Genomic DNA, 13,904 nt, shown 5'->3' on the forward strand with positions numbered 1-13,904 from the left:
GGCCACGCCCGCGGCGGCAGCGGGGCCGGCAGGGGGCAGCGCGGCGCCGGGACCGCCGCACCCGCCCGGCCGCGGCCGCCGCGCCGCCCTCCGGGGCGGGGCCGCCCCCCCGCCGCCACCGCCCCCCCCGCCGCCGGCCCCGCCCCGCCGCCGCGGACCCCGGCCTCGCCGGTGCGAGGGGAAATGGGCTTTATTGAACGGGGGGCGTTTTCCTTCGCCAGGCGGCACCGGAAATGCCGCCCATCCCAGCGGCGGGCAGCACTGAGTACTTTCCCGCCCAAACCCGCCATTAATAACCTCCCCTGGTGACCGAGGTGTGGCACAGGTGCGCGTCCGCCCTGGAGAGAGGAGCGTCCCGACGCGCTGGGCACGGGAACGCGAGCGGGACCGCGGCATGCGGCGGGCGCAGCCGGCACGCACCGGGCGGCTGCCGCGGCGGCTGGGGTGAGGGAGAGGCGGGGAAGCGGCCACCCCGCTCTGCGCCTCCCAGCCGCCCCTGACGGCGTGTTTCCATCGGAAAAAGCGCAGCAAATACGCTTGTCGCCACCAGCCAGCACAAACAAACAATGCTTTTAAATCTGCAGCTTCTTCGGGTTTTGGCAAGGGTGCAGGCGCAACCGTTGCAGACGCAATACTGTGTGCAGTTAACGTAGCGTTAGGCTAAGGGAGAAAAATCCCTGTTAGGAAACTCGGAGTGAAAGCATGCAGCGTCCTTACATTACACAGCAGAAGAGGTTTAGTTCATTAAAACAGATGGAGCCTGGAGCATGTGAATGATGAAATGCTGTCAGTCTGGCAAACCCCAAATTTTACCTGCCTGCCTATTTAAAAGACTAACATCAGGATAAGAAGTTCCTTTTCGCCCTCAGAACTACGCTTCATATGAGTCAATAACACAAACGTGCTTGAAATGTCTCATTTGGGTTTTGGTCATTATTTACATCTGGGCTTCAGTGGCCTGGACATGAAATTTGAATGGAAAATTACACTCGGAAATCAGGAAGACAGAGGTGATGTTTTTGCACGTCCAGTACTACAAAGAACTTTCTAGAGAACGTATGTGAAGATGTTATTTCACATTTACTTTAGAAACTGCCCTCATAAAAATACAGAGTACTGTGCTTTAAATGATTCCGATAATGCCAGTAATGCACAGTATGTATATTCAACCTGAAACATGTCACTTAACTGAGCAGGGGGGGAGAATGGGTTGCTAAGGACATGAGTTGTCAGCCTTCCAGCTATGTTTTCCGTAATGATTTGCAAGCATCCGAACAACTGTATTATCCCTTAACCACCTCTAATATCGCCAAATTTCCTGATGTTACAGACAGGCTTTAAAGGATGTAGCTCTTACTAAGCCCCTGTCTACATTAGCACGCTACCCATCGCTGACACTGGACGTGGTTGATTTGAGGCCAAATAAACTATCAGCTGGAGACCTGAACAAGCCCCTTTGGCTCTGCTGCTGCCTTTGAAACAGGATGAAGAAATTTTGTCTCTGGTGGCACAGCAAGGCAAACCATTCTGCACTTCATGCCAGAGGTGTAGGTGCCAGCAGAGGTGGGTGTTGCTAGCATGGGCAAACCTGGAGCATGCATTTTCCTCCTGTCCTCCCACAGCCTTCAGATGCACCACAGTGCCAATTACTGTTATGGCCAGGACTTGTGAGTGACTCTTTGTTCAATTCCTTAACAGATCATTAAAGTATTAGCTTGTTTGTATGCCTGTTTGCTCTGGCTTCAGGGTACTTTAGAGCAGGATTTTAATTTCCACCTCCTCCTGCACCACATTAAGATGTTACACGGATGAAAAGGTTCTTGAAGGCCTCCAAAGGGTCAAACTCCCCCTTCCGCACTCACACCTTTTTACTAGCCTTTGATCCATCCTCAGCCTAGGATGACAGCATTTGCAGTGCCAAAATCCGCATTAGCTTTAAGGTAGTGGAAGGAAAAAAAACCCAACAGTTAGGAATCACTGGCACATTAAAAAGCTAAGAGCACAAACCACTGTCAGAAGAGACTCCTGTCCTTAGCCTCTGCAGAAGGGACCTGCATGTAAGACCAACATGGCCACAGAAGTCAGACCTACCCTTCTGCTTTGTTTCCAGCCACGTGTGTGCATCGATTGGACACCTGTTCTGCTAACAAGGGACTCCTTGTACATCAAGTGATACCTGGAAAGTGTCAAGATCGTTCAACACATCCTTCATAATTCGCTCCTGCCCCCTCCGCAGGTGGGGTCTGTCGCAGCGTTGCTGGCATGCCTTCCATTCCCAAGACAGCAGTGCAAGACAGAAACTGGAGGCAGGGGGTGGGGGGGTGTCATCCTATTTTCCCTCCTACCTCAGGTTAGATGTGCTTGTTAATTTAATTAGTGGTACACAGCAGTCTCCCAAGTGATCATTTGCATTAACTATCAGTACAATTCAAAAAAGGATGCAGCACTGGCTTTCAACAAGCCATAAAAATCCTACACTTGTTATACAGTCCAATTGGTATCCTACTGTGTGAAGCAACACAGCATGCCCCAAAGCGCTTGGGAGCTTCTGGCAACACCTCCCCTGCCCTCAGTAGTCAGGTCCTCAGACCAAAGCTTTCCAAGACATTTTTTTTTGTGCTGCTTTTGCAACTGTGGCTCGAGCCTGAGCCAGTTCCCTGCTGGTCTGCACTCCTCTGACTGAACTGCTGCTACCTGCCGTGCACTGGGCTTGCTTGCATCAGAGCAGAGCCAGTGTGTCCACAGTGGAGATAGCAGGATGAAGAGTGAGATTTGTTCTTGAGCTAACGTGACTGTCTTGGGGACCGAGCTACCAGGGAGACACTTTTCTGCCTGTGCAATGGAAGTCTTTTCTGCCAGGATGGATGCAGTGGGGTTTTAGCCTGCATCTCACTGTCTGTAAATTGTCAGTGATGTGATTTGCTTCTCTAGCTAGCCCTGAAAAGTTGAACCATGAAGATGACTGTTTTCCCCAGGATTTTCTCAGTCATGCAGGCTGAAAGATATATCATTCACTTAGCAATAAGGCAGGAATTTATGCTGCCTGAGAGAAATGTGCCTGTTTTGGCTCAGGAATACAGGCTCATCTTTGTCTTCTTGACCTTTCAGTTGTGTCACCCTGAACAGCCAAGCAAGGGCCTATAGACCTTGGGTGTTTCTAAATGAAAATAATGATGACTTGAGGATTTCTTGTCATAAAACAAAAATATCAAGCCCTAATCCTTTGATTTTGGTTATTTATCTACTCTGCAGAGATGTGCTACAGGCCCATAACCCTCATGGTCAGATGGGTTTCCTGACAGATCCCATAACCGCGTCAGCTGGACCTAACAAGTTTGGAAGGTCACACAAGCCACTGCTATGCACAGAGCACTGAGCCAATAAAACTATGGTCACCGATCTGCCAGAATATTGGGATTGCAATCAGCTTTGGGTAGGATTTGTAGCTAGCACAACTCAAAGTGCTTTAAGTTGGCTCAGTATATCTTTACTTTTTCACTTACTGCCGCGTGTATAGTACTCTGCTTCACACCCAGGACACCTGGAAAGCAGCAGTTGCAGGGGGTCCAAAGAGCAGCTACAGACAACAGTCCACACAGAGGACTCTGCTGTTTCCCTCCACACCTTGTAATCACTTGCCAAGCAAATGAAGGAATTATTATGAAAAAGCTTCCCCAAAATACATGACATTCAAACCAAAATACCCTCCAGCTCTGAACTAGGAGAGAATCATACCTGTAAACAAATTATTACTGTTTAGCACAAATGAAATGTAACTGTTACTTTTAAAAGGATTTGGAATATCAAATATTTACATTTTAAAAAATTAAACCAAATTTACAGGAAGCCCAGCCACAGACTCAGTTTCTGACACCATAAAGATATGGCACAAAAAATATGAACAATACACAGGTAGCATATGGGGTATTGCTATTCTGTCCCGCTGCCTTCTCTCCTTCGCTTCCGATTGTAGCTGCCCCGGTCACTGAGCGCAAGGCTGGCAGCTCGCCCGTGCCACGTCACATCCCATGCTCTTGTAGGCTCTTCAGGGAACCCACAGCTGGAGCAATGAGGACGTGTCTAAGCTGTGGAAACACACCTTTGTCACACAGGCTGACTAACCCAGCTAAGGAACTCGGATTAAAAGCTGTGAAGACAGGCAAAGTGGATTTTAACTCCTCTTAGCTGCTAGATTTCAAACTCAGACTCCTCTGCAGTATCTAACTTAAGCTGTTACCTGAAACTGAGCTCCAAGTTATCTTTACATACGCTTCTAACCCAAGTCACCTTTTTGCGCAAATACCCCTCACAACATAGACATCATCTGGCACGCTTCTGGATACTCTGTAAACAGAAGAAAATTGCTGTTAAAGGGCTATTCTCCGCATAGGGACCCAAAACCCAAACAAGCACTTTCCTACACATAAGCAAGAAATATGTAAAGCTTTATCTTCTGAAAGATGAGGAGCAGAACTCCAGTTCAGCTGAGTCAGGCAGCCCAGAGCAACCCGCCAGCCCCCACAGCTGCTAGTAAACTTTGTTGTATTTCCTCTTTCCAGTTCCTCATGCGATTTGGTTTTGTACCCTGTGTAGCTCTATCCCTTACTCTCACCTGGAAAAAAAGCTGAAAAGCCACCACAAGAGAATTGTACATCAGTCACTATACGAAACCAGACAGAAGAGAGAGACAGAAATCAGTGTCACCTGCAGGGTCCAGGTGGAGAGCATGCAGAATTTGAAAGGCTCTTGAAATTATTTTTATAAATTTCTCATGTTGACATCATATGGGTTGTAGGGCTTGGTTTTAGGTAGTATCTGTTTCTCTAAATGCTTTTTCTGGAGAAATGTTTTTAAAGCTGTTCCCTATGAATCACGAACTGTCAGTTTCTGCAAACCATGTGGAGGGTAGGAATAGATGGTAAAGCAAAGCAAGCAAGTGAGGGAAAAACGAGAGAGGGTGAGGGGTTTGATTAAAAAAGGGAGCACGCCAAGATCCTTCTTTCAACAAAATCAACAGCTAGTGCACAATGACAGTGTCAGTGTTGCTAGCCTCTCTCTGAAACTCACATCGGTTTATATCAGTTTATTTATTTTATTCCCCTTACAGGAAAACACTTGAAAATGGTTCTACAAAATGGATGACAAGTATTGGTATCAGTTACCATACCAGACACATATTTCTTCATAGAATTTTCTAAAAATTCCTTGAAGTTGATACTACAAGAGAAGCAGATGCATTCCAATGAAGAAAACATAGGTCTATGCAAGTAAAACAACTTTGAACGGAGTGAGGGTCAATCATTGAAGGGATATTCATGCATTTGACTATTGCAAAAGGAAACTTACAGTGAAGAAGAGAGAGGAAAAAAAGAAGCCTGAAACCATTTCTGGAATATTATGTCATTCTAAGACAGCTGAGTGTCCGTCCTTGCTGTGATTTGAACTGGGATTTCAGAGTCCTGAAAGAAGGTCATACAATCTCCTTCTGCTTCAGTGCCTCTGCTACAAAATGCAGTTAATTGTTAATCTGTCTCACAGGGGTATTTTGGAGTGCTCAGATGCTACTGTGATGTTTGTGACAGGTGCTTCGGAGGCCCAGAATATCTCGGAGAGTATTGTAGTGAGCCTAAACAGATGTTGTGGATATATGGATTACACAAGGACTGTCTTATTGGGGCTAAAAGTGTTACATGCATCTTTCTGTTGCAGGTACAATGTGCAAGTTGTGTGTGTGAAACAGAGTCACAGGGGAATAATTAGTACAAATCATTAAAAGAGATAACAGGTTTTTGACGTGACATTCCCCCAGGGAAAAGCGATATATAACGATTTGCCCTGTTTGAGAGGCCTGACAGAGACTGCAAGCTGAGTGGAAAAACAGCAGGAGTGCTGAAAGAAGTATGTGCCAGGGTCTACGAGCTGGTGTATCTACCTGTTGGGACCCTATGCAGCAGAGAGGTGAGCGTGCGAATGTAAAGTATTGCTATTACATCCTCTTTCTCTAATAGTTCTTTGTTCAGTGAAAGCCAGATGCTTAGCAGTTAATTCAGAGCATGTTAATGCTCTCAGGCTTTGTTGCAAAAGCTTTATTGATGTGGGAGAACGGGAAAGGGAAAACTGGATAGCTGGGACCTCTAAGCAGTAATACCCTGCCCCTAAGCAAATACAGTTTACTAAGCAGAAGAGTCCTCTTGCTGGCATGATTTATGTCACCTGAGAAGGCAGCTTAATTATCCCAGCAGAATACCTCCCAGCTCCTGGATAACATCAATAAATTACAGAGGGGCTGTAATCTAAAACCCCGGTCCGGAGGTAAAGAAATGCAAAGGGAAGAGCGAGAGGTCTCAGAGCTGGCAGTTAAGAGAGCCTCAAGCAGTGACCGCTGCTATGGAAAGTCTGTGAAGGTCATACAACTGCTACTGCTCCTCTTTTCTTCAGGTACATCAAGTGTCTCTGAGGATGGGACTTGGCAATGTGATACTCTATGTATAAAGAACAGCACTGTTTGTAATAAACATGCATATTTCACACTAATGTGCTAACTCGGCTGTCTACCGAACCATATGCTCTTGCAGAGGGCGTCTGATCCAAGCTACCAGCACAGACTGTCTAACTGTGAGAGAAGGGGCAGATGTAGCACCCCCTTACAGGCAAATCACAGGCAAAAGGAGTTTCTTGCCTGAAACCCTTTATGATTTGGTGTATTGCATGAAATGGACAGGAACAAGATTTGGCCATCTGAATTTTCCTTTGGAGCCCCAGGCATGGTTACTCCTGGGCAAGGAGAAGCAGAAAAATGACCGAGGAGAATCCTCTCTCCCCTGCTCTGAAGGCTCATCCACGACATTCAGAAGAGGGAGTGGGGGAGTAGGGGGGAGGGAGTGGCGGGGGGGCGGGGGCGGAGAAGGGTGGGCACAAAAAACGGGGTGTGAAGGCAGCCTCTGGAGATGAGCTGGGTGGTCTTCAGGATCCGTTCGGAACAAAGAGTCTTTCCAGTAACACCATTGTTTGCCACACTTAAAAGTTTAAAAATACCGCGACTACTTCATGTTTTTTTAAACCCACCACAGCGGAGTCTTGGGGGGGAGGAGGGCAGGAGTGCTCCCTGTTTTCTGTATGTATCAGCAGCTCACAAATACAGGAAGTTGGATTCCCCCCTCCTTCTTCTACGAGACGCACATGCTAGTTTCCCTCGAAACATTTGCAAACTCTGAATCATTTCCTGGGGGCGACACTTGTCACTCCAGCATTGCCCACAGCCGATCCAGCTAAGGATAACAGGAAAAGCCCCCGGTAACCGGCTGCCGTGGGCGCAGGCTGCCGTGGGCGCAGGCTGCCGTGGGCAGAGGCTGCCGTGGGCGCAGCCCGCCCTGGGGCACCACATCCACAGACCAGCAGAAGGACAAACTGTCGCACGCTGAGCAGAAGGCTGCAAAAGCGCCAGACGCCTAACTGCGCCGGGCTGAGTGACACTTGGCGTTTTATTTTTTAACTTGTGCATCCGACAGCCTCGGAAGCGTGCGGCAAATATTAGGCGCGCCTCCAAAGTACACCAGCTCCGAAGGCGAGTCAAGTTCCCCCCCCGAAAAAACCTGAAGGAGGCAACCGACTCCCCCCTCCAGGCGCATCCCCAGCGGCACGCCGGTCCCGGCGCGGCTGCCTCCCCGGCCCCGCGCGGGTGTCCCGGGGATGCCCCACCGCACCCCCACCGACACGCCGCCCCCGGGGACCCCCGCCGGCAGTCCCGGGGTCCCCGCACGGGCGGGTCCGCGGCCGCGCCGCCCCTACCTTGTCCCGCTTCAGCAGGTCCAAGATGTAGCCGAAGCGGCTGCCGTCCGCGGCCGCCGCCATGGCCCCACGCTCCACGCGGGGCGGCCGTGCCGCGGGAGGGCACCGCCCCGCCGCGCCCTCCGCCCCCCGCCGTGCAGCCCGGCCTCCTCCGGTGCCCTCCGGGGAGGAGCCGGCGTGGTGCCACGGATGCTCTCCTCGCCTCCGCTGCCCCCCGTGGAGGATGGTCACGGGACCGCGGGTGCCCGTGAAAACCCCTCACCCAGCAGCAGCGCGGGCGGACTGTCAGGGCACGTCCAGGTGCCCAGAAGCACCATCTCTGCTCAGATGCTGTGGCCGCAAGACCCGGGTTAAAGCTGGCGAGGTTATACCTACTGAGGCCTCGCCAAATCAGAGTGTTGCCGTATAAAAATCACTCTCGGTCTCCGCTGAGCCCGTGGCGTGGGGCCGATGCCGCAGCCAGGTCTGCCCAGGGCAGCGCCCAAGGTGGGCATGCCTCTTTTCAAAGAGACTTGAAAGCACAGCTTGACGTGGGATGCATGCTGAGGTACAGCATGATGCATTTGTCCCCAGGCTCCACCTGGTTTTCATAAGTTCCCAGCTTTTGTTTAGATGAAAAATTGTGTCTAAACACATCTGCAGAGAAGAGCACCTACTAATATAATGTACATAATTGCGTGTATGATCTGCCTCGTGTGTTTGCACTCGGCTGGTGGCGTACCTGTGGGGTAACTCTAACAGGAAGAAAAATTCTATCATCTATTTTTCTGCATCCCAGGCCTGATGCTGCCACTCGAGATGGGCACAACATGCCTGTATACAACTGTGGCAGAAAATCTGGTCCCAGCAACTCAAGTACCCTGCGCTGTTTGAGGAAGGCAACCCCTCTGAGGGTTCCTTCCTCAGGGGGGAAGGCAACCTTCCCACCTGTGCTGCTCTGGGGAAGAAAAAGGAGCACAACTATCTGGAGTCTCTTGGCGAGTGGTCAGGGAACCATCTGCTTCTGTGTCTATTCCACGTTCAGCTGAGGTCCCACCAAGGCCACCTCAAGCAGACAAACTCCTGCACCTTCTCCCTGATACCTGTGTTAATAAATCCCACTCAGGGCCCGCTGAAATGTTCACGCCAGGCAGGAGGGCCAGCTACCAGGAAAGGCACTGCAAAACTCCACCCAGACGGTGGGCAAGGGAGCCCCATGGGCAGCAGGGGAATGGTGTTGAGATGTTGCAGACGTCGCAGCCCTGCTCCGTGCCTGTCTCCGCTCCATGCTGCTGCAATAGCCTGCTTCTGGTGGAGGCACCACAGGTCACTTCAGCCAGCAGCTGGCTCGTTTCTTCCTCCTCTGGTCTCAGACTGCCCCAAACCCAAAGGTCCTAGCCGCCCCCAAGAGCTGGGGGAGAGGGGCAGGTGAGTGACCAGTCCACTGCTCTCTCACCAGCTCTCTCCCAAACTGAGAGGTGGAAGGGGACAAGCCACCCTTACGCTGTAGCTATCAAGTAGCCCATGGAGCGCATCACCCCTGTGTAGTGAAAACATACCAAAGGGTGTTTTATAACAGTATAATGTATCCCCTCAGAGGCTGCATTTCTTAAGCGTACTGATACGGTAGTAATGTTATTTCCTAAGCGTACTGATACAGTAGTAATGTTATCCCAGATTCTCTCTACAGGTTACTCACTGAAACAATAAACCCTTTCTTTCTCAGGAAACGGGACTCATGAATAGCTACCAGACTTTTCTGTTATTAGATACTGCACAATTATATATATCAGATGACTCATTAATCAAATAGCTCGTTATTGGGATATAGACAGGCTTTCAGTGTTCCACATACTGCTTTTGTGCAAACAGCCCAGGAATAAACAATGGGCAGCGGCGCAGGGGACAGGCAGCTGTCATCACCCATGCAGCTGAGAGGTCCTCAATACATAATTTAACTCAATGTGAGATATTTTGCTTCTCTGATCTAATTCCAGCTCACCAAATGGCACTCACGTAGGAAATCTTCACTACTGTAATTTCTTTGGGTCAGTGTCGAGTGCTGTCAGCAGGGCTGGCCAAGGCTGGGACAAGGGACAGCCTGAAGGAGTGCCTCGCTTCTCCCAAGCTGCTCAAGTCCAGTAGGCGACTGCAGGACACTGTGCTGGTGGTGGCCTCAGCAACAGCGGCAGTTTTTTAACCATTCCCACCTGTGCTGCTCTGGGGAAGAAAAAGGAGCACAACTATCTGGAGTCTCTTGGCGAGTGGTCAGGGAACCATCTGCTTCTGTGTCTATTCCATGTTCAGCTGAGGTCCCACCAAGGCCACCTCAAGCAGACAAACTCCTGCACCTTCTCCCTGATACCTGTGTTAATAAATCCCACTCAGGAGTCAAGGAAGGTCATACCACAATATCTGTGTGAATCTCCAAACGATAACCAGCGCCAGGCAGCAAACATACCTTTGGCCTTACTGCTCAGCAATGACAGGCTGTGTGAAAAGCCAAGGCATTTACAGCCCTTTTTGCTCCGCAGTGCAAGAAGACGACATGCAGTGGTTTACTGCTCCGCAACCCTTTCAGCTGGAGGAATGTCTGCACCCAAATCTCATTGCAGTTTTGTTATGTTCATGTTAAACGACCCCCAACAACCATCTCCCAAAGCCTGTGAGTCCCCTGGTGCACAGGCCGTGCGCCTGCTCTGAAGCGGCACTTTTGTCTTGCGTTCTTTGGCCATGAATCATACCAGTATTTTGAACTATGTGCTCTGAATTTCTGGCTGCTGTCTCATAATTTTTTTGCTGCACCAGTGTGATTTGTTTTTTTCTCTCCCCCCCTTCTGCTACATGGTGTAGGTTATGGCCAGCCTGGGCTGAAATTCAAGGACTTTGGACAGAAAGGATGATTCCTGGTTCTCCTCCCTTCACCTCCTCATGTCCTGCTTCCATAAACTGATCAACACCCCCGTCACAGCTGAGTTGTGCTGTCCGCCAGGGCAGGGGAGTGCTGTGGTTCTCATGAGAGTGCTCCGTGTATGTAGAGATGTAAACGTAGCTCAAGTCATGAAGTCAGCCAGGGCAAGAAGGATACGTGAGAAGATGGAAGAAGCTGATGGTTCTTTCATGCTCTTTTCTTGGAGAACTTTTGTTTCAGCGTTAGCTCTGTTGGCACTCCAGGTTCGGGTGGCTGCCAGTCATAGGCAAGCAGGAGGATGCCACAAACCACTTTTGCATTGATTTCACAGCTTCGGCAATGGCATCCTCCCAAGCAGCTCTTGCTGGGACGATCCTGGCCCCTGTATGACAGCGCTCTCTGCCATCAGCCCTGCGCAAGCATGTATTTCTGCAGAGTCCTGGGAGGCTGGGCAGAGCCTTGTGGACGGTTCAGTATCATTAACACGAGCGGTCTCCATGATCCAGACTAGCTAGGAATTCAGGACTATTCTCTGCAGCATATATCGATTCCTGTAGCCATTCTGAGGGATCCTGTTTACCTCCCCTCAGATGGAAGAAAGTTTGTGCTAGCCTTTGTCTTGAGTGGCTGCAGGCTGACAGGGGAATGTGCACTTGGAAGGCTGGGGACAGATGGAGAAGCTTCGTGTTGCAGCTGGTGGCCTAGGGACTTTCACCCCTCTTGGTAACCGGTCGCTGTGTTTTACACAACCTTTACTGAGGTAGGCTGTATGTCAGAAATAGCTGGGAGCTCCTCACCTGTTCCACATAAATCGCAGATATGAATTTGCTTTTCACACTTTTCCTCCTTTTGTTTCGTCTCTCAGGTCAGTTCCTTTCTGTGGAACCAGGGTGTCTGAAAATGAATTCAAACCTTCAGTTGTCCTGAAATTATCAGTCTCAGAGCATGCCATATTATGTTAAAATAAATCAGTAGAAGAATTTAATTTGCTTTGTATCACTTTAACTTCAAGTAGGTCTCCAAAAAAGCAAGGCTCCTGGGCTAGATTATCCACTGATATAAACTAATTTGTATAATTTTATACCAGTGGAAAATTTGGCCCTGTATTGCAATCCTGAAATGTCAGGCAACACAGGGCTCTGTCTTGGCACGTTGGTATAGAAATTAAAATATAAAGGAAATTTGTGTTTCCTGACCTGTGAATTATGTTGATTCTCCCAGGACAGCAGTGACAGCTCTCGATTTTCTGGTTGATGTCTTTCTCCGTCTTAGTTTCTACTTCTGAACTAAATATGAGCAGTGGAGCCTGCTCAGATGCTCTTTTCTTTCTGCTCCCCGAGGATGGTAAGGTGTTTTCCCATTTTCATTATACAGGGAATCCAGTCAAGCATGCACCCTGGGCAGCCATCTAGCATCCTGAGCGGGGTCTTCCCCCACTGTGCACAGGTACACCACGCTTGAAGTTGTTGGCCATCATTACCTGAGGAAATCTACTGAAAGAGTGTTTGAGACCAGTTGCAGGGGGCAATACGGGAAGGGCTAACACAAATAATTCACTACAGAGGAGAGAAGGAGCACCATTTTACAGTATGCATGGGGGAAATGGATCTGTGTAGATGTACTTCCATCTCAGAGGACTCCGATGTCACTGACAATTGCAATGCCAGAGCAATAGACATGCAAGAAAGATGATGTTAAAGGTGGTGGAAAACTGTGCCGGTATTCAGCATGAACTACTTCCATGTTAAATTGTACATTTGAAATCATGAAAAAACCCACCACTTAAACACATATCCGCACATGCCTCTGGTAAGGATTGTGACCTGCTTTTATTCTCTTAGCAGTGTTCAGAGGCCTGCATCCAACTTGAGCAATTCTCTGAAGAGAATTCGTGTAAATAGTTTATGAATTTTATATAAACTGCTTCCTTCCACAGGGAGTGATGTAAATTGGAGCTGTCACTAGCAGAAAAAGAAATTGCCATTAAATAGATGAGACCTTCTGATGCCTGGAAAGGTTTTACAAGCAAGACAAATGACACCAAACTGTATTTCAAAGCTCACAGTACCTGCACACAGACCTCTCCCTGCAATAACACCCATCCCTGCAATAACATCCATCCCCACTAGTTCTTTTAGGCACCACAAGGGGATTTTTTTTAACCATTCCCACCTGTGCTGCTCTGGGGAAGAAAAAGGAGCACAACTATCTGGAGTCTCTTGGCGAGTGGTCAGGGAACCATCTGCTTCTGTGTCTATTTGTCCTGGTGTCAGCTGGGATAAAGTTAATTTTCTTCCTAGTAGCTGGTATAGTGCTGTGTTTTGGATTTAGTATGAGAATAATGTTGATAACACACTGATGTTTGGCTGTTGCTAAGCGGTGTTTACCCTAGTCAAGGACTTTTCAGCTTTCCCTGCTCCGCCAGGTGCACAAGAAGCTGGGAGGGGGCACAGCCAAGATGGTTGATCCAAACTGGCCAAAGGGCTATTCCATACCATATGGCGTCGTGCCCAGTATAGAAACTGGGGGGAGTTGGCCAGGGGGCAGTGACCACTGCTCGGGGACTGGCTGGGCATCGGTTGGTGGCTGGTCAGTAGTTGTATCACTTGGGTTTTTTTTCCCTTGGGTTTTTTTCCTCTCTTGCTCTCTTGTTGTTTTCCTTCTCATTACAGTATTTTTTTTTCCAATTATTAAACTGTTCTTATCTCAACCCACGAGTTTTCTTACTTTTGCTCTTCCAATTCTCTCCCCCATCCCACCGGGGGGAGGGTGAGCGAGTGGCTGTGGGGTACTTAATTGCCGACTGGGGCTAAACCACAACACCATTCCACGTTCAGCTGAGGTCCCGCCAAGGCCACCTCAAGCAGACAAACTCCTGCACCTTCTCCCTGATACCTGTGTTAATAAATCCCACTCAGGATTCAGATTTAGCCTGTGATTCCCTGGGATCCCCAGATCTCTCTGTGTGATGCAGCTGCTGATTCACATCCTCACTTTCTGTTGGAGAATTTGATTTTTACCTCCTCAATGTCTCTAGCCTTCCTTAGTAATCAAATTTTTACTCCCTGTCACCACAGACTGAAGCATGGTTTTATTTATTTTTATATACTTTGTTCTAATAGATAGTGGCAAAAACAAAAAGGTTGCTAAACCTGTAACACTAAACATGGCAAACAAAGTGTAACAACCAACACGGGATACTGAAGCAGTTCTGCCGCTGCTCTGC

At 49.0% G+C, this 13,904-nt stretch overlaps 1 protein-coding gene across 2 annotated transcripts in view; it reads right to left on the bottom strand.

Annotated features, from left to right (window-relative positions):
* Window positions 1-7,886, bottom strand: part of TRIM36 (tripartite motif containing 36) — a 32,059-nt gene extending 24,173 nt beyond the window's left edge. For both annotated transcript variants that reach the window (XM_075527349.1, XM_075527348.1), the window contains exon 1: window positions 7,789-7,886. In XM_075527349.1, coding sequence (XP_075383464.1) covers window positions 7,789-7,851 — 63 coding nt within the window. In that variant the 5' untranslated portion in view covers window positions 7,852-7,886. The remainder of the gene's footprint in view (window positions 1-7,788) is intronic.
* Window positions 7,887-13,904: the final 6,018 nt, after the last annotated feature.

This window comes from Mycteria americana, chromosome Z (assembly GCF_035582795.1).
Source record: "Mycteria americana isolate JAX WOST 10 ecotype Jacksonville Zoo and Gardens chromosome Z, USCA_MyAme_1.0, whole genome shotgun sequence".
Lineage (NCBI taxonomy): Eukaryota > Metazoa > Chordata > Aves > Ciconiiformes > Ciconiidae > Mycteria > Mycteria americana.